Below are 22,671 nucleotides of genomic sequence, written 5' to 3' on the forward strand. Positions count from 1 at the left end.
GTTCTTGCATGGGTCTGAAAGGGATTTGAATTTAGAGTAACAGATTTCCAGACCGGGAAAATGTTTAAAATTCAGGAAGTACTTTAAGACGGTTCCTAATTTTCTGCTTATATCACCTCTTTTAATTTTCCTAACATTGTACAGAAAAGGTTTTATAATAGCAGGAAAGCTAAGCTGCACTGTCCGGAATCTTTTTTTATAAATCATCTAAAAGACTTCTCTTGTTTTTGTCTGGAAGGTTCATTCTGGGAAAAGGAATTTCCTAGAAAAAAAAAAAGACTGGTACATTTTTCTTCAGATACACTATTCATGGCATCGTCAGAGAGTTATGCTGAAGTTGTTAAAAAGTCTCTGACTTTCTCTTTTAAACAAACTGTAGTATTACCAAAATCTTTAAGACTGAATTTAATCTTTAAGACTTGTAATTCCTCTAGCTTTGGTCTACTGTGGAAACACTGCCTGCTTTGTCAGTAATGTCTCACTCCATTTCATAGTGTACTGGATAATAATTAGTTCTTAATTTTCGTATTTTAATTAAAAAACACTGACTGCCGGGTTGACGTGCTATACGCAGACTGTGTCTCATTTGCCTGACCTCTGAACTGAGTTAGTTTGGTTTGCTAGTGTGAAATATTAACTGCACTGCCATTACTGTGAGTAATCCTCATAATCTCCTCCGTCAGAATCCACAGTCGGTTGTGACCTCGCTCCTCCGTGTGTGTTAATGTTTCAGGTTACCACGCGGAAGGAGTTTGCTCCTGGGATGGGCGGCAGTGACACCTGCCACTTCTGTAAGAAGCGTGTGTATGTGATGGAGCGACTAAGTGCAGAAGGCTACTTCTTCCACCGAGAGTGTTTCCGCTGTGACGTCTGCAGCGCCACCCTGAGGCTTGGAGGACATGTGTTTGACCAAGGTATAGCGCATATACTCATCCTCCGACAGGTCCGTGGCTTTTCGATACAGCCATACTGCCTACTGTGGGGGGGAAAAAGTGAGCTCAATAGGCAACAAATGCACAGGAGCAGAAGTAGATAATTTCCTGGGGATAGTGTCTCACCCTTCTTCCTTTCTTTATCCCACACTCGACTCCTTCCTGCTCCAGATGTGTTTCTCTTATTGCAGCCATCACTGAAGTTATACCGTATTAAATACAGTTATACCACAGCGCTGTTGAATTCTGATTGGTCAGGAAATGTTGATTAACTAGCTACGAGAGTGGATTTATAGTAGCTAATTGAGTGTTAGAGCGTGAAACAGTGGCAAGATTTAGAATTCTCAAAATTCAACACTCTGTTATTCAGATTTATTCCACAGCAATGTTGAATTCTCAAATCTAACTGGTCAGAAGATGTTGATTAGTTTTCTATAACAGCAGCTCTATTAATGCACTTGTTCTAATACGCTAGTGTTTCTATAGTAACACCTAACAAGCTGGTTTTATCCTCTCAATCCAAGTTCCTGTTTAACTGTTGACAAATTTTTTTGAAAAGATTTTTATTTAGCATTTAGTGTGGAAGGAGTCTCCAGTATCAGCACTTCATAGCAGTCTGTACCTTTAAGTTTTCTGAAATGGAAATGTCTTCAGGACAGAGGTGTAATGTGATGAGCTGTGTATTTATGTCTTTAAAAAGAGAGAAAAAAGAGAGACAGAACTATTGTTTTCAGCCACTGAAATCTAAGTAACAACAGGAAATAAATTTTGTAGATGTTCCACAACATTAAATGTGACTATAAGCAGGTAGAACATATAATGCATTATTATTTAATGATAAAAAATAGAAAATAATTGGCAAATTGCTGTGGTGTAAAAGGAATAAAACACTACAAGACATGCTGTTATAGGAATATAATCAATTTCAGGGTAGCAACAGTAACTCCACATATCATAAGGCAGCATTACACGACCCCACAACTGATTATTTTCCTATAACCACATGTCCCCAAGTGTTTTATTCCTTACTCACATCCTTACTGGGTCTTAATTTCAGCTCCTCCTTGTCCTTGTATGACGTCAGTGTAACTGTGCTTACTATTGGCTGTAGGTTATATGTTTGTATGTTTGCATCAATTTGCAGTATTTTGTCGTTTGATTTTCTTGCTGATTAAACCGTTTGCATTTTGCAGGCACTTTTTACTGCAAGCTGCACTTTTCCCAGCACAAAACCAGCCACAGGCTTCGAAAGCCAGAGGTAATTTTCATCACCACAGAACAAGCTATGAGCAAATCAGTCTCTGTTAAGGTAATGGTTATTTTACACACTCATACCCGTGTGTGTGTGTGTGTGTTCCAGGTCCACAGAGGCGACGTGTCCATGCCTGATGGTAGCAATGGGTACTCTGCCAGCGGGAGCCTCCAAAGCCAGCCTTCAGGTACACTGAGTTCCCTGTTTAGGAAACGGCTGCACGTGAGCCAGCTGGCCAGCTGGATGCATGGTGTGGCCTGGGCTTTATGGTTACACCTCAGAGAGCGGCGGGACGACTATGCCTTCTTTTCTGAACTTCTGGCCCTGGGCATCCCTCTGCTGTGTATGCTGTATGAGACAACAGCACAGATTAGCCTTGAGGGGACGTTCCTAAACACAAGTATAGTGTTAGAGTGAGAAGAGTGTTTGCCAGGCGTCTGAGAGACTGCCGCACTCTGCATCTGGTTCTCTTTAACCCTGTAAGCTTGGGCTGGTTCTCAGAGGTGTGAAGTAATCTGCGATGATTGCACCGTGATCTGTTTTTTGTATTTTTTAATCAGTATTTGATTTACAACTAAAAACTGTGCCAAATTTACACACATTCCACCATTTCATGCCTCTTTAATCAGAGGTCATGAATCTTTTTGGTGTTTGATAGCAGTGTTAGCACTCCTGCACTTAACACTGATGTTTTTCCTGCTTAAACACCAGTTTTAAACTCATTAAAGGCTTGTTAATGAGCTACTCTGGTGAGTCAGGTGTGTGAAATCAGGGACAGCGTTAAAAATGTGAGGTACAGAGGGACGACAGGACAGAAAATACTTTTATACGTGGTTTAAGAGCTCATTAGTATTTTTGTATTAAAGGAATACTCCAGTGTTTTGCAGATTTTTTTTTTTTTCCCCTACCAGTTAAATTACATATGTGTGATTTCCAGAGATGATCGTTTTGACACAAATCCTTGTACTAAGAAACAAATTTCTACTATACAGTACACTAAAGCCATTATAATGAAAATCAGAAGGGCGGTGTATCATAGTTTATTTGAAATGCACCATATGAATGAAACGAATCCCTATCAACCATATAGTGCACTAATTAGGCCATTTTCTAAATCATATCCACTGCTCTCATTCAATCCTACACTGCACATCAAAAGGTGTCTAAATGTAGTGATGTGGTACAGGGGATACAATATACCCATAATTCCTCTCACAGACTGTAGCGAATCCTTCAGTCAAACATATTTGTTAATGAAGCACTAAATCTGTATAATAGATGGAACTGTTTTTTTTCCTTTCCAGTGGCTGTGTTGCATTACACAGTGAGAGTAAAGTGCTTCATTATATATATTATACCGTTAAACCTTTAGGAAAGTGTAAATAGGCAGGTTTCCATCCACTTCTTGCGCTTTTCTGTTCTGAGTGAAAGTGCCTAAAAAAAAAATCGCAAGATTTACTGTCTCTTGCCTGTTTCATCCAATTGGCCTTTTACTGATAAAATGGTGTCTGTGAATACGTCATACTTTAAAAAAAATAATAATAATAATAATTTAAGTTTTGGTGTATTGCAAAAGAAATTTAGCCTTGAGCCGTTCCATACATACTTTTGTGTATATCGCAAATTATATACCTTTCGTGTCCCACATGTCCTCAAATCTTTGTAAAATGGAGAGTATTGAGACAATTAATTGAAACTGGCCAGTGAAATTTTTAACCACTCTGTCCAGACGTACTCTAGGGTTTTGGGGTAAATTCTGGTTTAACTCTCTCTGCTAGAATTTTCTTGTAGGCACCTCTGATTATATAAGTATATATTTTTAAGAATTTAATGACATGATTCAGGAACTGCTCTTCAACTTGTATTATAAATGAGTTTAAAGTGAAATTCTGGTTTCACACAGTGGATAGGAAATTAGGCTGAGCCCGCATGCTGGAGTATTCTTTTAATATATTTAGCACTATTCAGTGTTGCCTGCAATGTTTAAAGATTTTTAATTGACCATAATAATAATAATAATTCTACTAAGAGAACTTTACTCTGCTCTGAGATGTTGTGTAGCCCGGAGCTAACCTGCCTGCTGTGCTCGTGATCTGATTTATAGTCCATGACTTGCATTTTCTCTCACCGTCTCGTGTGCGAAGTCAGTGGAAATGCCAAACAGTATCACTTTTAATGCTTTACAAAGTAACAGTAGCAGTATGTTTTCTGTGCCTGTGCAATTCTATATGTAATAATAAATCTAGTCTGAACTGTATTGCTATATAAACATTTAGAATCCTACTTCTAAATGTCCTTCCTCTATTTCTCTTCATCCTTCAATTCTCTATCCTTTTCCACCCTATACCATTAGTCAAGTTTCCAATGCTCCGTCCCCTGATTGGCTGAATGGTGGCGCCTGAAGGTGATTGGCCTGCATGAGACAGGTGATCAGGGTGTGGTCTTGCTTTGCTGTGTCTGCGTATAACCGCTTGCGCCATGGGTCTTCTGTATGAACGTGTCACTCCGCAGTTTTGTTCATCGTAATCGTCCCCAAAACTAATTCGCTAACAAACCCCAAGCATGAAGGGCCTGCTTGTGAAAACCCACCCATGTGGTTTTGCACGTTTATTTCAATTTTAATGTATTTTAAAAATTGTATTTCTTCTTCTTTCTCTGTGTGTCCTTGCGTTGCTCTCTGTTGCAGAGGCTGCTTTACTCTCCAAATCACACTCCAGACCTCTGTCTTGTTCTGAGGTCACCACTTAGTGAGGATCCTTCTGTCATTTTACACAATTTTAGCAACAAATCCTCAAAGGATTTACGTTGTTTGTAAATTTCTAGTGCTATTTATAATTTCCCTACAAGTCTGTACATTTCATAGCACATGGTAAATGTTCTTAATTTTTTCTTAATTTATACAATTTAAATCCTGTAAGTATTAAATAAATCCATTTTCAACTCTATTTCTGTTTCTGCCTTTTTGTTTGCCATTTTTATCCATATGCACAAATATTAACAGCTCAAAGGAAAAAAGAGCTCGCTGCACTTTTTGTACCTACACAACACAAGCTGGCCTTTAAGACAATATCCACCGCTGTTTACACTCGCACCACACGTTCACGCGTGCAGCTTTTCTGCTTCTTTCTAATATCTTGACTGCACTTTCTTCACCATACATTTGAAAAATGCGTCTGATTAATGTCCCAAGACTTGTTATCCAGCTAAATACCCCATGTTGCCTACGCTCAGTCCAAAGGCGTGTATACATTAGACCCATTGCGAATACAGCTCCATCGCTGGTGTTCAAAAGGGTGTTGGGTCTTTTCTTGTGGGTCTTTTCTGTTCTCTGTCCTTTCCTTTCACTGAAAGTCACTCGTTTCTCTGACAGAATATCATATTTTCATATCCGTGCAATCTTTTCTGTAAAGTGTGCGGATTGACAGTCCATGATTTATTTAAGAGTAATCAAACAAGAGACTGAGAAAATGCATTGATCTGTGTTTTATAGAGTCCAGTGTATTTATCTTACATGTCCTATTCATATGATCAGCCTGGGTCCTCAGGCTTTTTGCAGCTGGAGATTCCTTGGTTTTGGCTATTTATTGCAGTCATAGAGCTTACAGAGCTTCCATAGCTTACAGAGCTTCCATAATTTACCACCTAATGCATTTTATTTATATTATCAGATTTCAGTTGACATCATTTATAGGCCTAGTTGTTTTCAGGCTATCAAGGTTTGGCTCAAACCCGTTCAATTCAACTGACTATTCAAGTAGGCTAATAACTATAAGATCTCCAACACCACAGTAGCTACATTAGAAAATCACAGACCCTTTGGCTTTGCTTCATGGACCCTTGGACTTTGGATACCATGGTTCTAGAGAAGCAATGCTCTGAACAGGATTGTCCTACATAAGGCCTTGCATAAGTATTCAACCCCCTTGAACTTTTGAACACATTTTGTAGTGTTACAACCTGGAGCTGAAATGGATTTAATTGGGATTATATGTCACAAATCCACAGAAAATTAGCCCATAATATTATATCGAAGATTAGGGAAAAAATATACTGCCAAATAAAAACCTTAATGTTTTTATTTAGCATTGTTTATTGCAAATAGGTGTCACAAAAATCTGTCCGGTTTGAGATAGCAGTAGAAAAGGCTATTGAGAACAATGGACCTGTTTCTGTACTGCTTCTCTAATTTTTGTCGCATTTTTAAGGGTTTTATTTGATTCACCCTCATATATAAGCTGTAGTGGCATAAGTATTCATTCCTGGTGCTGTGAAACCCTTAAAGTAGTCCAGGTGCTACCAGTCGCCATCAGAATTCACATAATTAGTTGAATGAAGTATCCCATGATGTCAAGATCAATACACCTGTTCCTGGAAGAACCCAGAGTTTCTTAGAAAACATAACTAAACGAACAGCATCATGAAGACCAAGGAGCTAGAAAACAAGTCCAGGACAAAGTTCTGGAAAAGTATCAATCAGAGTTTTGGTTATAAAAAAAAAAAAAAAAATCCCACAGAGCAACATTAAATCCATTATTGAAAATGGAAAGAATATACAATAAAAAGTACAAGGCCTTCCAGCAAAAGAAAATGAGGTCAAGGGTAACTCTGAAGGATCTGGAGAGATCTGAACATAAAGAAGCTGTACACAGCTATATCCTGGACACTCCAAAAAGCTGGGCTTTAAGGAAGATTGGTGAGCCATATCAAATCCTGTTTGGAGTTTGCCAGAAGGCGTATTGGCAACTGGGCTAATGTGGGAAAAAAGGTACTCTAACCTAATGATTCCAAACTAGAAATGTTTGGCCTTGGCACAAAGATTTACATTTGGCAGAAACCTGACTCTGCTCATCACCTGAGAACTCCATGGCCACAGTGAAACATGCTGGTGGTAGCATCATGTTGAGCAGTACCCTTGGTCTCTTGGTTGCTTCTCTGAATAATGCCCCTTTTATTCGCTCACTGATTTTGTTGGACAGCCTCCTCTAGGCCATTTTTTTAATAATGGATTTATTGGTGCTCGACAGGATATTCAGAAATATATACACATATTTTTGTGTGCGTGAACATGACCAAAGGCCTTAAAAACGTTAAGCTTTTTATCTGAACTACTACAAAAATTTTTTTAATGGTTTAAAGTTGTGTGTTAAGAGTTGAATAGACATATAACAATCAGTTAATCAGTTGCTTTCATTGAATTCTTTATTGTAGAGCACATGTATCTTTCTCTGTGTACACGCAATAGAGATAAGTTCATTGCCCAAGACTCAGGAAGACCACATCCAGAAAGTTCTGCAGGATACTGAGAATACGGCGGAGAGTTCAGCCAAGCCACGCCTCTCAAATCCTCCCGAGTTCATCAGCAACAGGTTTATCTACAGCACCAGCATCCCCTCATCCTCCTGTTCACTTCCCTTCCATCCAAAATCTCTGTTTCTACTTTCTTTTTTTTCTTTGACGTAGTGCCCTATTCTTCAAACAAGGTGACTTTTAGAAATCATGCGTAGGTCCTAGTGCTGGTTCTAGACAGGAGCAGCACTGTTGAACTCTGCTCTGTCTCATCAGCTTCAACTTCTCGTGTTCAGAGCCAAAAACACACTGAAGACTTTAACACACTGTATGGCTATAGAATGCCTAATTAAAATCAATATTTCTTTCACTGATCATGTTAGTTTTTTGTTGATGTTTTACCGCACAGACGTTGGGGTTCATCCTGTTATTTTTCTTTCTATCTAAATTTCAGTCTAGTAGTCTGTCAGTGTACCTGTCTGTCTGTGCATTTGTAAATAGCAGTCTGTTTATCTATACATTGGTCTGTCTCTAAATCAGTCTCTTGATCTGTCTGTGTCTGTATCTGTTTATTTATCTGTCTGTCTGTGTATTGGTCTGTCTGTTTGTCTGTGTTTTTGCCTTGTTAATCGGTTTGTCAGTCTGTACATTGGTCTGTCTCTCCAGCAGACTTTTTGTCTGTCTATCAGACTGTCTGTGCATTGATCTGTTTCACTATCAGTCTGTCCTTTTGTTTGTCCGTCTTATCAATCTGTCTGTCTCTCCATTAGTCAGTCAGTCAGTTTGTCTGTCTGTCTTATCAGTCAATTTGTTTGCCTTATCAGCTGTCTTTCTTAAGAGTCTGCTTGTCTGTCTCTCCATCAGTCTGTTGATCTGTCTCTTGTTGGTCTGTTTGTCCATCTCAGTCTGCAGTCGATCTTTCTGTCAGCCTTTCTTTTGCTCTATAATTTTGTCTGTCTCCCAGTCCCTCTATCTGCTCATCTTTTGTATATACCTACCCATCTTTTCTTCTGTCTGTCCTCCTCTATACCAGCTGTTACCCTTATAACCTTTGACACCGTGTGTTTTCTGTTTTTGCCCTTTGTCCCAGTTATTAACGTCTACACAATAATGTCTTCCTATTCAGCAGGATTAAAGACCTTTCAGTTCCGGATCTTGCCACAGAGTCCAAGCCGCTCAGCCCGAACTCTCCAGAGCTCAACAAAGGTGAGTCTCTACATCCTGCTGTATAGCCTCACTTCATCCAGGCCTTGAAACCACATCTCTCCTCTCCTCTCCTCTCTCTCACTCTGTTATGCTTATCAGTAGATCTGGGAGTGGTTGTCTAAAAGCAGGAGCTTCGTTTCGGGTCTGTTTGTTTTGGCCGGGCTGAACGTTTTGCTCAGGGTCATATACGAATTCAGTTACACAGCAGCTGTCAAGCTTGTGTACATTTTATTACCTCCATCTGTTAGCTCTCCATCTAAATGATGATGAATGTTTCATTTTCTTATAACAGCATGTCACAGAGTTTTATTCCTCTTATACCACAGCAATTTGCTTATGATTACAATTCCACATACAATATAGCAGCTGTAAACAGTTGATCCCTCACCTGCCTCTCTTTTTTCTCTCTCTCTTGAGGTTAAGACCAAAAGTGCAGCTTGTTACTGAGGGACCAGAAAGTACAAACTTGTCTGGCTTGAAGATTTTCAAAGTGCTAACACTGGAGACTCCTTCCAAAAATGTTAAATAAACTTCTCCTTAGGAAACTGCATCATATCAACAATTGAACACGTTTTTTAATCAGTTTATGTGAAACGTCCACCATACAAGTCCCTGTGAATGTGCTGTTACTATAGAAACGATAATGTATTATAACCAGCGCATTAATATAGACCTGGAATTTTCCTTGCAGTACCGAAAGGACTGTCAGAGCTGCTGTTATAGAAAATTAATCAACACCTTCTGACCAATCAGAATGTAGTATAAAGCAAAATAGGAATTATCAGGTTAAAATCTGGATGAATTTTTAAAACTGTAATAAGATATAATCACTTCAGTGTAGCTGTTCATAGAGAAGCCTGTTACTGATGCACGGTGTTGTGTGTTCAGTGGAGAGCTCGTACGCCAGAGGAGAAATCACCATCAGAAACAATAACTGGAAAAGGAAGATAAGAGCAAGTAAGAGTCTGCATACACACTTTGTTTCATTTTCTCAGACTAAACTTTTATAACGTCAATGCTGAACGTGCAGTCCACTGTCTTTTCCTGCTCAGACCTGCACTAACATAACTCATATTCGTTCATTCTTTTTTTAATCTTAATTGGATTTAAATCCAGCATGCAATCCATTTAAAGCGGTTAGATACAGCTTTACGCGAGTATCCTTACGTCAGTATTAAACACACATACTGGCATGTTTCAACTTTTAGGGAGGAAAAATGTGTTTGTTTTTGGCATGAACCGTTGAAATGTGCCAAAATGCGTGTTTAATACTGATGTAAGGATACTTCTATCTAGCATTTCCTCTTATTGTTGAATATAATATTACAGGGAAATTTATGCTGAACATAAAATAAGACTGTTATTTATTTGCATAGCTACACTGTTGTGCCTGTTTTATATCTGTTCCTCATGATGATGTTTACAGAGGGGGGAAAAAACCCATAGTACAGCGTTAAAATCTGCTTTGCAATTTTAGACTGGAAAAAAAATTATATTAATTAAGTTTTCATTTTTGAAATCTTAAATTAAAAATACATCAGATAATTTTCCATATCCAATAGAGGGCACTGTTGGTCTGTCTTTTATTACAAGAGTACGAAATCATTTTATTTACTATAATTTAAATAGTTCACTTCTTTCTTAAAGATAGTAATACGAATAATATTGAAGGACTTTTTTCAAGTTTTAATCTAATAGAGCTCTGCACGCTTGCACCCCCTCATGCCGGAAATATGAATATTATACAGTATATAAGTATCATAACTATGATTTTGTCTGCTTTTATTGTTTCCAGTGGTCATCCAATGTTATTAGGGAATGTTATTACCAAACATTTCCTAAACAGTAATAATTATGTTTCTGTCTTGCAGCTTTGCCTCTGATTCTGATTAAGCCATTTAACCAAAAAAGGAGAGGAGACGATGCTCTCATAGAAGAAGACGGAGAGTCGGATTTTGAGGAGCTACATGCACCGGTATGACAGAGTCAAAAAAAATTCACATCGTCACTATTTAAATAAAACCTTTTGATTCAATATTAGCGAACTTTAAATAGGTTGAAATTTAAAATGTGTAGTTATCAATACATTTTTATTATAGTTTACAAACTTTTATTGCAGGTTTATTACAGTGTTAAAGGTTACGTTTGTGGTGTCCTGATCACACTGACTGACATGTCAATCATTTAGCCTTGCAAAGCATTAAAAATTAGTTCATATGCATGTTTCAAAGTGTTCACTCTGGCAAATATATTATATTTTACCATAGGCATAAAATAGTTTGTATTAAAAGCTCTGTTCTGACTAAATATTCTTAAATCAGTGCTTATATAACTGAACAAAGGTTAACCAAAGACAAGAAACAATGAACTAAGCACATTATGTCAAGCAGTAGTTCTCCAAACCATCATTCCATCTAGATGGCTAAACTGGGAAAGTTAAAATCCATGTTGTAAATGATACCTCTTTTTCAGATTCCAGTGATTTGCTATAAATCAAGCTCTTAGCAACCACAGAATATTTTTAAACTAGCTCAATCTGGCAACCCTGTTAACTGTTCTGTTCTCTGCTTCTTCCCTGAGCATGGGGCAGCGTGATTCCTGCCCTGCTGGGCCTCTAATAGCAGTTTGTTGTAGTTTTCAATTCTGACCACGAGGCACAATAACACCACTGTGGAGCTGAATGGGGCAATGAGCACGCTGCTGTTCTCTGAAAGGCGAGCAAATCCATGGAATCCAACTGTCAAATGAAGATTTATGAACATAATCTTTATGAAGTTTATGATTTGTCGAACGGCTGATGTAAACAGTGTCCCTATGGATGAGCCACCACTGCCCATTTTGTACCAAAAAATTTGCACATAACCAATTTCAAAGCTCACAGTTGCTGAGACTCGTCTTCGTTCTTTATTTTTGGCGATTATGTCTTGAAATCAATACGTTCTGGCATTAAGAAAGTCAGCATAAAACAGCAAGCTTGAGTTTTTCCACCATGTTGGAATAATGCTATACATCTCCTCATTGCCCTGAAATATTGAGTTTTTGTTCTACTGAATCTGGATTTTTGTGTTCTGTCTATTTATCCCATGTCCCAGCAGGAACCTGAAAATCATGCTGCAGACTCTCACTGCCCTCTACAGGAGGAACCAGAGAAATCAGCTGCAGATGAGATTCCCTGTTACCGCCCTCATGGAATTTCATCCCTTCCCAAATCTAACACATGTTCTCCAGCGCAGCAACCTGACGCTTCCTCACTCGTACCAGACCAGCAGAGCACTGTCAGCCCAAAGAAAAAGCTCACTCTGTCCTCATCCGAGAAGGAGAAACTACTGAACTGGGACCTGACCACTCCTGGAACGTATTCATCCACGACTACGGCCATAGCTCCAGCAGAAAGGTACGGCCGAAGACCCGAAAACTCAACGAAACCTCAGACCGATCCAGAATCTCGACCAGAGCCGAGTCCAGCCCCTGCTGACCCTGAGCACAGTTCTCCTCTCTCAGGCTTCCAGCTGTGGGCCAGCGCACTGAGGAGATCTTTCTCTGGAGCAGGAAACAACCCCAAAGTGATCAGAAGAAACCGTCCTCCCAGAGTCAGGCCGCTGTCCGAGGGCTCCTTCAGCTTCAGCTCCGCGTTTGGCGTCTCCACACAGAACCAGGAGGAGGACGTGGTGATGCGCTCCAGAGCAGATACAGAAGGAAGCCAAAGCAGAACAGCATGCAGGAGCGAGATCACGGCCATGTTGGAGCAGGTGACACTCAGCAACAAGCCATCCAGGGCTTCCAAAGACGACATGGCCTCCTTGCCACCGAGAAAGGTTAACTTTTTCTCCTCAATGCGGCTGAAGAGGAGCGAGGGAGGAGACAGGAGCAAGACGGACAACCAGACGAAGGACATCTGGGGCATTCTGTCCAAATTCAAAAACAAAGGTGTGAGCAGGGAACAAATTTCTGATTCAATGTATAGTTTTAATGGAAATATCTAAAACATTCTGTATTACTTTGTAATAATATAATTTGTCCTCAGTTTGTCCTTAATAAACTTTTTTAATGTATGTTCATAGCATCATCACAACAACAACAAAAGGAAGATGACTGTTCATCCAGTGAGAAGGACCAGAAAGCTGTCACCCAAACGGTAAAAAAAAAAATATATACTGCTTTGAGACTCTTCTCACTTCTAAAACTGCATTTATAATAAACAGTTCATATCAGAAAATGGAATTTAATTCTACAGCAGAGAAGCAGTAGAGCCATGGAATGAATATATCCGTGTTGTATTTAAAGGACTTCGTATATTGATTCCAGTGCATAGGTTTTTTTTTTTTAATCTCCGCCAGCATTCAAAAGCACTAACGAACCACAGAGATCCTGATATTTTCTTTCACTAGTGAAAGTCTACTGAGATAAAACCCATCTTAAATTAGTATCGAACAAGTAATGACTTTTTTTAAAGCATGTTACAGAATATTTTGTTTTTTATCCTGTCAGAAAATACGTGTAATTCAAAGATTTAATTTCACCAAAATGTGTGTGAAGAATAATAAATTGTTTGGAGTAACAGCTCCATAACAACCAGATCCAGATTCTATAAATGTGCAAATTGGAACAACCGTTTCCCCTGGTGAACCAAAATTACTGTTCCCACCCTGATTATTTTCCAATAACAGCATGTGTTTTATTCCTCCTATAGTACATCAATATGCCACTGATTACATTGTTTATTAATTAAAGACGACACACTGTAGATTTTATCTGTTTATAGTTACATTTAATGTTGTAGAACATCTGTCAGACAAGTTAATTCCTCTTATCATTTACATTATAGCGTCTATAAACGGTCATTTCCTCACCAGCCGCTTTCTGTGCCTCCGCCACTGAGTGAGGAAGGCATAATGTTTTTGTCTGAGATCCTCGTTAGCGCGGTATCTCAAGAACGAGAGGTTGAATGTTTGTAGGATTTATAAGGAATTATCATTGTGACCAGCAGATGACCTGATTAGATTTCGGAATCGATCCTAACAGGGTCAAGGTCACTTCAAGGTCAAATGTCTGAAATAGTTTTTCCTTCAATAGCTTCCTTCACGGTCGAAGTATATTTAAGTATTAAGTTCAACTTGTTTTCTCATTCTTGAAGCTAATGATGGACAAAAACGTAGATTATCATGTCAAAAATAAACTAATGAGCGCAAATTCCTGTTTTAAAGACTTTCCATGTGTCCGAAACGTTACTGACTGTTACACAACGCTTACACTGGAGACTCTGTCCATTAGTTTTAAATAAGCATATTCTTATAGAAAGTGTTTTTAAGCAGTTTCATTATTAGACTTGAATCATGTGGTGCATCAGCACCTTCTGACCAATCAGAATCGAGAATTCAACATTGTTGTATAAGATAAAGCAACGGCAAAACCGCTACAGTGACTGTTGTCATTATTAAACAGCAACTAGTCTGAACTGGCAAAAGGATTTATTGTAAAATCAGTTTAGTTTAGGTGACTTTATGTTTATCCATCTCTCTTTGTTTGTTTTTTTTGTCTAGTCTGAATCAGGCCACTCAAAGACACAGAGGAATCAGCAGGAGAAAACACTCGTCATGCAAACCAAGAGAGAGCAGCTGAAACGACTTCACAGGGCTCAGGTACAACCCTGAACACACATTACATCACACGCCATACAGACGTTCACTTCGATTGTGATGTAGCTGTAACAGTGAGTATGTGTGTGTAGGTTATCCAGAGGCAGCTGGAGGAGGTTGAGGAGAAGCAGAGAGCTCTGGAGGAGAAGGGAGTAACGCTGGAGAAGGTCCTCAGAGGAGAGAGTGGTAAATGTCTACTTTTATCATGTGGCCACATGTTAAAATGCCCACTTACTGTCACCCGAAAGCACCCAAATTCTCACCTCATATCATATTTCTGAGAGCTCTATCACTCACAGGAAGGTCATGTAGACTTAATGTTGATTAGAAATAATTGTATCTGGATATATTTGTGAAAAAAAATATTATAAAGCATCAATCAAGCAACTCTGCCATTCATTTTGCACCAAGAATCTATAAATTTTCAGCCCAATTTTGCTGCTGCAGACAAAGTAGTTTGTAAGGGTGAGTCGAATAAAAACCTTTTTTTTTTTAATTTTGCATCATTTACTGCCAATAGGTGTCACAGAAGTGTATATTTTTTTGTACATAATCTCCATTTTGTTAATGCAGTCGTTCCAGCGCTTAACGAGTGCCGGGATTCCTCTAGGAAAAAAAAATTTCTGATTGTACTGGATGTATATCCAGTGACGCACCATCTTTTGCACATCATCTGAATGCCGAATGCCGCCTTCAGGATACATGGAAATCAGGATGTTGTGCGAGCGATTGCTGATGACTCACGCGAAATACAGCTGCGTACAGTCTGTTTCTCTAATTTATGTCGCACTTTCAAAATTTTCATTTAATTCACCATCGTAGAACGCACAATGAGAGGGACATGCCCATCGGCGGTCAGTGAGTAGATGAATAAATGAAAAGTTAAGAATGTTTCTCATTATGATATAACAAATATAAAACTATTAAATTTATTTCTGGACATATTTACTCATTTCAAGATTAAAAATGTCTCATTCTTTCCTATTGGCAGATAATTTTGTGTTGGTCAAAAAAATATTGGTCAGAAAATTAAGAAACAACTCTAGAAATAGGCTTAATAGTCTTATTTGTTTAAAAACAATCTAATAAAAAGTAATATTAGTCGAATTTGCTTGTGAGGATATAATTTTTTTTGGAAGTGTCAGAAATTTGTGATTAAAATCTCAGAGTGCGAGTGCTGCTATGACGCTTGTGTAAAATCCACCAGTAGGAGGATGGCGTAAGATAACACCAAACTCGTAAGATAGCTACAAATAAGCTAGTGACGATGATGCAATGTAAATAAGACCTGCTAATGGACAGAAAAAAATATTGCTTATTACCTCAGGCTCACTTTGAAGAATCTTTGGGTTTATGTAAGCTCTCTTTGTGCACGAGCTGACTGAATGATAACCACAACGTAGTAATTTCTTTAATCGCAGGTCAGCAGAGGATCTTCATCATATAATCTGATACGGAGAACACGTTATTACACAGTCTTTTACAGAATTCTGATAGAATTTGGATCATCTCATACAGTGTTACAAGTCTTAATCTTAAAAGAGTGCTGAAATTGTACAGTCGAAAACCGACGTTAGTGTTTTCCTGCCTCCCCGCCTCACACCCAGCGTTCCAGGAATACGCCCCAGATCCGCCACAGCCCTGACCAGGATAAAACACTTACTAAAGATGAATGTATGAATGAATATGTAACCTACAAAATTAAAAATTGTATCTAAATACAAAATATGCAGTCTTGTATAGAAACGTATTCATTCTTAACGTATCACTTCAGGTGCCGGCGACCCTGAAGTTACCATCCTTTCTTTACTAGTTCAAGTTAATTCAATGCTCATTCAAATCTTGGACCATAGCTAATTCAAAGGAATCACACAGAGGAACGCAGGATTACAGGTCTGAATCATTTGAATCAGGAGCACTTGAATGCCAAGGCCTACAGGTTAAGCCTTGCTTCTGTACGTCCATTATAACTGCTCTACTATATGCCTTTTTTAAAGTAAAAGAAAGCCACAAGGTCATTCCATGAAGTTGTTGGGAAAAGGTTTGCAGTGAACGACGCACATTTTTCTTCCATCTCTTTCAACTCGTCGTCTGGTGGCCGTGCCGTATTAGCCATCCTCATCCCCAATCTGTGCCTCAGTGTGAGAGGTTTTTGTAAGAGGGTCGAAATTAGCCATTCAAATAATAGTGATTTGCATTCAAACCAAATAGCCACTTAGAGCGTAAATTGTGCCGAAATGACTGTAGAGGTAATGGGTACTGTAAATAGACTGGAAAGGGGAAAAGTGCTCCAAAATGGTCTGACGTTTCATTATTTTAGTGAATGTTTATATACATGAGGGTTATTAAAGCCCACAATTCTTCCGGATGAAAAAAAGTAACAGTGCCTGGATGGATAATGAGTTTATAATCACGGTCCTGAAAGTCAAAGTGTGTTATTTGCGTTTGGGTAAATTGAATTTTAACATCTTGGAAGGATGGGGGGAAAAAAATCCTTTTTGGAAATACATTGTGATATTTGTTAACCTTTCAGCCACTCTTACATGCCTTGTGTAGATTCTGAGGTTGTTGCGAACTCTATACATCTCCAAGGCGAAAGCATATTTTCCAAAGTGCCTCATGTGACTGTTTAATAGCCCTCGCTCAATTGCGTACTTGTGAGAGCTTGCATGCAGAAGGATGCAGCCAGTTGTTAGTCTGTTTCTTGTATAAAAGCAGCGTCTTTGACCAGCCGTCTTGAGCAAGCAACAGCTGCTGACCTGCTGTAGATGGCGATGAATATGTACAGAGTCGAATGATGGACTCTGGCAGTCCAGCAGCTTTTGTCCTCAGTGTTTACTCATCTGTGTAGATCATTGTATCACCAGAAAGCGCAGAGGGCTTTGGGGCTGAATGGCTTCATTGTTATCTGACATTCACGGTCTGTGACGAATGGAAAGAGTAGGTGGTGGACAGTGCGCTCATATACACTATGGACACTGCTGAAGGGGTGCCTCGGTGTGACAGCTGTGACGTCTTTCAAGACCGGGGTGGTAAAATATTTACACTTTTCTGATATGATCAGGACTCTCCTGGCTGATGTACCAAGAAATATATACGTGACAAATACAGTTGGTAGAGGATTTGTATTATTTGTATCACATATTGTCTTGATGTTTGATGTAAAAGTTTCACAAATACCCACTTTAAAAGAAATTAAAGACATTATCAGTGTAATATGCATAGGGGAGTGCAGCATTTTAAATATATAGAATAAAAAAAATAATAAAATAAAATTTAAAAAAAAGACAAACTTAGCCATGTGGCCAAGCACGAGTCATCAATATACATTGTGTAATAATAATAATAGTAATAATAATACAAAAACAACAACAACAACAACAAAATTAATAACTGGCAGCAATAGTAATAGTGACGACAGTAACATTAATGACAAACAAAAGTAATGACAAGAACAGTAGTTGACAACAGCAATAGTAACAATAATAGTAATAGAAATATTAACATTAATTACTGTATATTAACAGCAAAATCAATGACAGTACAACTATAACAACAAAAAAAACACAATAGCAATAACAAAACCAACTGTAACTATAACAACAAAATAATTATACACTGTAGTTTAATTTTTGGGGCTAAATAAGGCACTTCTTGAACTGTAATAAATTAATTTTAGCGAAAGCGTGGTTTGTAAGTGTAGCCTATGTTACGTTTTGTGTTTCAGAGGATGCATCAGCAGACGAGGCCGAGCTCCTGCACACGTGGTTTAAACTCGTCCTGGAGAAGAACAAGCTGGTCAGATACGAATCGGAGATTATGATCTTGTAAGAAACCCCCCTGTGTGTAAGAATTGGGTTGAGATCTGTGTGTGTGTGTGTGTGTGTGTGTATGCGTGTGGAGAATATTAGAGTGAGCAGGAAACTATGTGCTGAGATTAAATTTAATACTGTTAGAACTTAAATGTGTGTGTCTTAAAAGTAATTTATTAGTATCTAGAAGGAAAACATTTTTTGTGTTAGTAAATTCTCTAGTAAGTTCAGTTTTGGAAGATTTTGAAAATGCTATGCAGTAAAATCAAGTAATCAAACAAACAGCAATGAAATAAAATAAGAATGAATTTTAATAAATCAGTGCATGATTAAAACAATAAAAAGCTGTAAAAGACAAACGCTCAGATTAAAAGACAGGACAAAAACAGAAGACCTGGCTCCCGAGTGGCACAAAAGAAGCGTTCACCGTATCATTTGGGAGATTCCAAAGTCTCTCTCTCACCTGTCAATCACAGGGACACTAGCCAATCGCAGGCATGCGTGAGCTTATGTATGCAGAAGAGGGTAGATAGCACTCTCCTCCGAGTGTGTTATACTGCTCTGTGATGCAGCATGCTCCCGGTTGGTGGTAGTTTTGTGATAAGGGAGGACTGGCTGATGGGTGGGAATTGGCAGCTGTCCAAATTGAGGAGAAAATAGGAAAAGAAAAAAAAAGACAGGAGACTCAAGACTACAGACCTCTTAGATAGACTGAAACATCATCTTTTTTCCCCACAATAGGGTTTGAGTCTGATGTTGGTATCTAATGCATGAACGTGTCTGTGTTGCAGTGCTCAGGAGCTGGAGCTGGAGGACAGACAGAGTCAGCTACAGCAGGATCTCAGGCAAAGGATGGCCACTGAAGGTGAGGGCAGTCTTATCACTCAGTCCTGCGCTTTCCACCGCTTTTCAGTATTTACCCGGGAAAAGTGGCTCAGCTCGAGCAACACCGTGCTGCAGGTCGAGAACCTGAAACTGGTGACGCCAGAGGCATGGCATTACTATGTGGTAATGCTTCGTCACCATGACAACAACTCACATTTAGTTCTTATAAACATAGTGATAGAGTACATACTCTAGGAATAAGAATAATGATAAATATACTAATTATGCAACAGTTAGTTCGGTCCACTAAATTTGATTGGATAAGCGACACTCCAAGAGTGCTGATATTTAGTATAACGGCACTGGTACATTTCACTGTGTGTATCACTCCGCTTGTCCGTTTTCGCTACGTAAAATTCCGATTCTCGGAATAGTTAATTCCACTGAAACCGTTACTACGGTTACTGGTTGTGAGTCAGTCTGTGTGTTGGCATGGCAACACTCAATGCCCTATCCAGCTGTGGGAACTATCTTTGGGAACTATTTTCGTTGACGGAGCAAAAATAAACAAAACATTTGGCCATATTGTGTCTGAAATGTCAGTTACTCAATATTCATTTCTTATTTATAGAACTGTTGTGTAAAAGAAATATCACATCTGCGGTCATGCTGTTGTACTGAATATCAGCATCAGCCTCGTACCTACAGCCGAATCACAGCCGTGCCGAGGTACAGTACAAAAAGCGAGATGTTGCTTAATAATCGTGCAACTCTTGTTACCAAAAACGCCAAATAATACTGTGATTAACAAAAAGTCTGTTTAGTGTATATGAATACAAAATATCTTCTATTTCTGGCTGATGATCTGATAGGAATATTTTTTCTCTGCCTTTGGGTCAGAATGAAAGACAACTCAAAGAAGCACAGCTTTATGGGCAACCCTAAAAATCTCTCAAATATTAGCCAGTAAAGCAACTGAAGAGAGTTGCTTATCCAGTAGATAATCTACAGTGTACCAGAGATTATCCACTACACTGAATCATTGCACCATTTCAGGAGTGTAATGGATAACATACAGCATGCTCTCCTACTTCCCTAAGTAGTGCACTTTATAATAAAGCTATAAGCTACAGCTAGTTTTATAAAAAAAATAATAATAAAAAATGAAACCTCTCTTTGCTTGTCGGGGCATAAACTTGCTTGAATGCAGTGAGGTATAAAAGTCACTCTGCGTCTGTGTTGCTGTGCAGACTGTCAGAAGAGCGCGGCGGAGCTGGTGGAGGAACAGGCCCTGCTGGCCGAGGTGATGAAGGTGGTGGAGGAAAGAGATCGACTGGTGAGCCTGCTCGAGGAACAACGGCTGCAGGAGAAGGCCGAGGACCGCGACCTCGAGAGCCTCATCCTCTCCAAGGGCTACCAGTTTCACTGGGCATGATCGAGAGAGAGAGAGAGAGAGAGAGAGAGAGAGAGAGGGAGGTGTAGGTAGAAAGAACTGATTGAGTGCTGATTTAGGATGAAGGCGAACACACATCTTGACTAAGAAGGGAAACATTCTAGCACTCGTGAAAGTTTTAGATATGTAAAGATTACCTTTTTGTTTCTTAATCACTAATCTTAGACTGCACACAGATCCTAGATCTGCATTTTCACTCAAAAAATGTGGAGTGAAGAAGTTTCTAACTCCAATACAGCCACATGCTGTAGCCATTTTACGTGTCCTGCTGTTTCTGACTGAGCACTGACTGAAATAAACTCATTTCACATTATATCTTGCAGCAAAATAAAGTCACTGCGCTTCCCAAACCCCAAATAAATGCCCTGCTGCCTCACTGCTGCTTCTTTTTAAATAAAAAGTGACCAATATGTGCCTCATCGTAAGCCGTAAACATCACTAATGAGTTGTATTTATTTACGATTGGCTTCATTTCCAGTGAGTGATAGCCTTAACACTTGAGTTAACACTAAATAAAAAAAAAAAACATGTAACACTAAAACACTACAACTGCCTACTACTGTGTTGATGAATAACTGTAGTCACGAGGGTGCATTATTACTGTACGTAACATTGATGCTCTGATTTGTATGTGTCTGTCAACCTGAATGTAACGTTTAACAGTTGTACATGTTTCATGTTAATGACATTATTGTCCTGTTCTGTTGTTGACCAACGTTTAACTCACGTCCTTTAATCTGTTCTGTATTTAATTTATGATTGAAACACAGCCGAATGATGCATGAATCGATTTAATTTAATAAAGACAGCAAACACTGTTTGCTGATGGATGTTTTAAAAGTGTCTAGATTTTTATATTTTCTAATCGATTAAATATCTAAGGAATAAAACATGAAAGGTTTGCTGTTATAGGAAAATAATCAACAACGGCATGGCGTGATGTTCCTGTTACTACCATGAAGTTATTATTTTCCTATAAAACCACATCCTGAAGTGTTTTATTCCTCTTAAACCACAGCACTTGTTTTAACCAATGCTAACGCTGACTTATTTTCTGTAAGCGCTTTATCCTCATCAGGGTTGCGGTGGATCCCGAGTCTATCCAGAGAACACTGGGTGTGAGGTGGGAGTACATCCTGGATGAAACCCCAATCCATCACATTTACACTCATTTACACTCATTTACACTCATTCACAGCTAGTGGCAGTTTAGCATTGTCAGTCCACCTACTTGCATGTTTTTAGGAGATGGGAGGAAATCGGTGAACCTGGAAGAACCCCACGTGGATAACGGGACAACGTGAAACTCCACACAGACTGTGGCCCGAGCTCAGGATTGAACCAGGGAGCCTACACACTGCGACAGTGTTGCCACAATGCTAACTATTCATTTATTTATTAATCAAAGAAAGACACCTTGTACATGCTATCAGTTTATAGTTAGATTTAAAGTTGTGAAATATCTATGAAACAAGTTATTTCCTGTTCTCACTTCTGTTATAGCAGCTATAAACGGTTTCTCCCTCACCAGCCTCTGTTTTTCTCTCTCTTGATGTTAAGAAGACAAAAAATATATACAGAGAAACCATAAAATGTAAAGTCCTCTCTTCTGAACACATTTACATTTCTGAAAAGCTGCAGCTTTCCTCTGACTGTTGTAAAGCGCTGACACTGGAGACTCCTTCCATAAATCCTAATTTAACATCTCGCAGAAAACTTCACCATATCAACAATTACACTCATTTTTTAATCAGTTTGTGTGGCGTGTCCACAGTACACATCCCTGTGAAAGAGCTGTTAGTACAGGAATGATGACGCATTAAAACGAGCGCATTACTATAAACCTGTTATGTCTTGCAGCTGGAATTACTGTCAGAGCTGCTGTTAGAGAAATTAATTAACAGCTTCTGACCAATTCAACAGAGCTGTGGTGTAAAATGTTATTTAAGTTACCCAACCCAGTGAATGTGATATTTGCTGTTCATATTAGTACTGAATTGAGAGGTTGCTTTATTTCCACATCTGAAATGTAAGCTATAGTGAGCAGACAGTAAATGGGTGTCACTCAAAAATTGATTATCATGGTTATTAATTTAGCACAGTTCATTTACAGTGCTAATAGATTGCAGTGTTAAAAATCGAGTTTTTACATGTTGCATTGAAATCTCACATTTTTTGGTGCTAACTGCAAGTGAAGTAAAAATACTGCCTGATGTTAAATCCATATTTTAAAGAACTTACTCTGAGCAAGTGTCACTGCTGACAGCAG

At 38.8% G+C, this 22,671-nt stretch overlaps 1 protein-coding gene across 14 annotated transcripts in view; it reads left to right on the forward strand.

Annotated features, from left to right (window-relative positions):
* mical2b (microtubule associated monooxygenase, calponin and LIM domain containing 2b) overlaps positions 1–21,242 on the forward strand; it is a 61,238-nt gene extending 39,996 nt beyond the window's left edge. For 7 of the 14 annotated variants that reach the window (XM_034306237.2, XM_053235790.1, XM_053235791.1 and 4 more), the window contains 14 exons: positions 734–914; positions 2,126–2,190; positions 2,293–2,371; positions 7,427–7,550; positions 8,597–8,676; positions 9,565–9,633; positions 10,548–10,651; positions 11,769–12,603; positions 12,738–12,811; positions 14,217–14,315; positions 14,405–14,498; positions 18,040–18,139; positions 18,916–18,989; positions 20,200–21,242. In XM_034306237.2, the coding sequence (XP_034162128.2) occupies positions 734–914; positions 2,126–2,190; positions 2,293–2,371; positions 7,427–7,550; positions 8,597–8,676; positions 9,565–9,633; positions 10,548–10,651; positions 11,769–12,603; positions 12,738–12,811; positions 14,217–14,315; positions 14,405–14,498; positions 18,040–18,139; positions 18,916–18,989; positions 20,200–20,384 (2,163 nt within the window). In that variant the 3' untranslated portion in view covers positions 20,385–21,242. Of the gene's footprint in view, positions 1–733; positions 915–2,125; positions 2,191–2,292; positions 5,130–7,426; positions 7,551–8,596; positions 8,677–9,564; positions 9,634–10,547; positions 10,652–11,768; positions 12,604–12,737; positions 12,812–14,216; positions 14,316–14,404; positions 14,499–18,039; positions 18,140–18,915; positions 18,990–20,199 lie in introns of those variants that run through there. The other 7 variants (XM_034306238.2, XM_034306240.2, XM_034306242.2 and 4 more) reach the window with 7 other exon arrangements.
* Positions 21,243–22,671: the final 1,429 nt, after the last annotated feature.

Source organism: Pangasianodon hypophthalmus, chromosome 7 (genome assembly GCF_027358585.1).
Source record: "Pangasianodon hypophthalmus isolate fPanHyp1 chromosome 7, fPanHyp1.pri, whole genome shotgun sequence".
In the NCBI taxonomy this organism is placed as follows: domain Eukaryota; kingdom Metazoa; phylum Chordata; class Actinopteri; order Siluriformes; family Pangasiidae; genus Pangasianodon; species Pangasianodon hypophthalmus.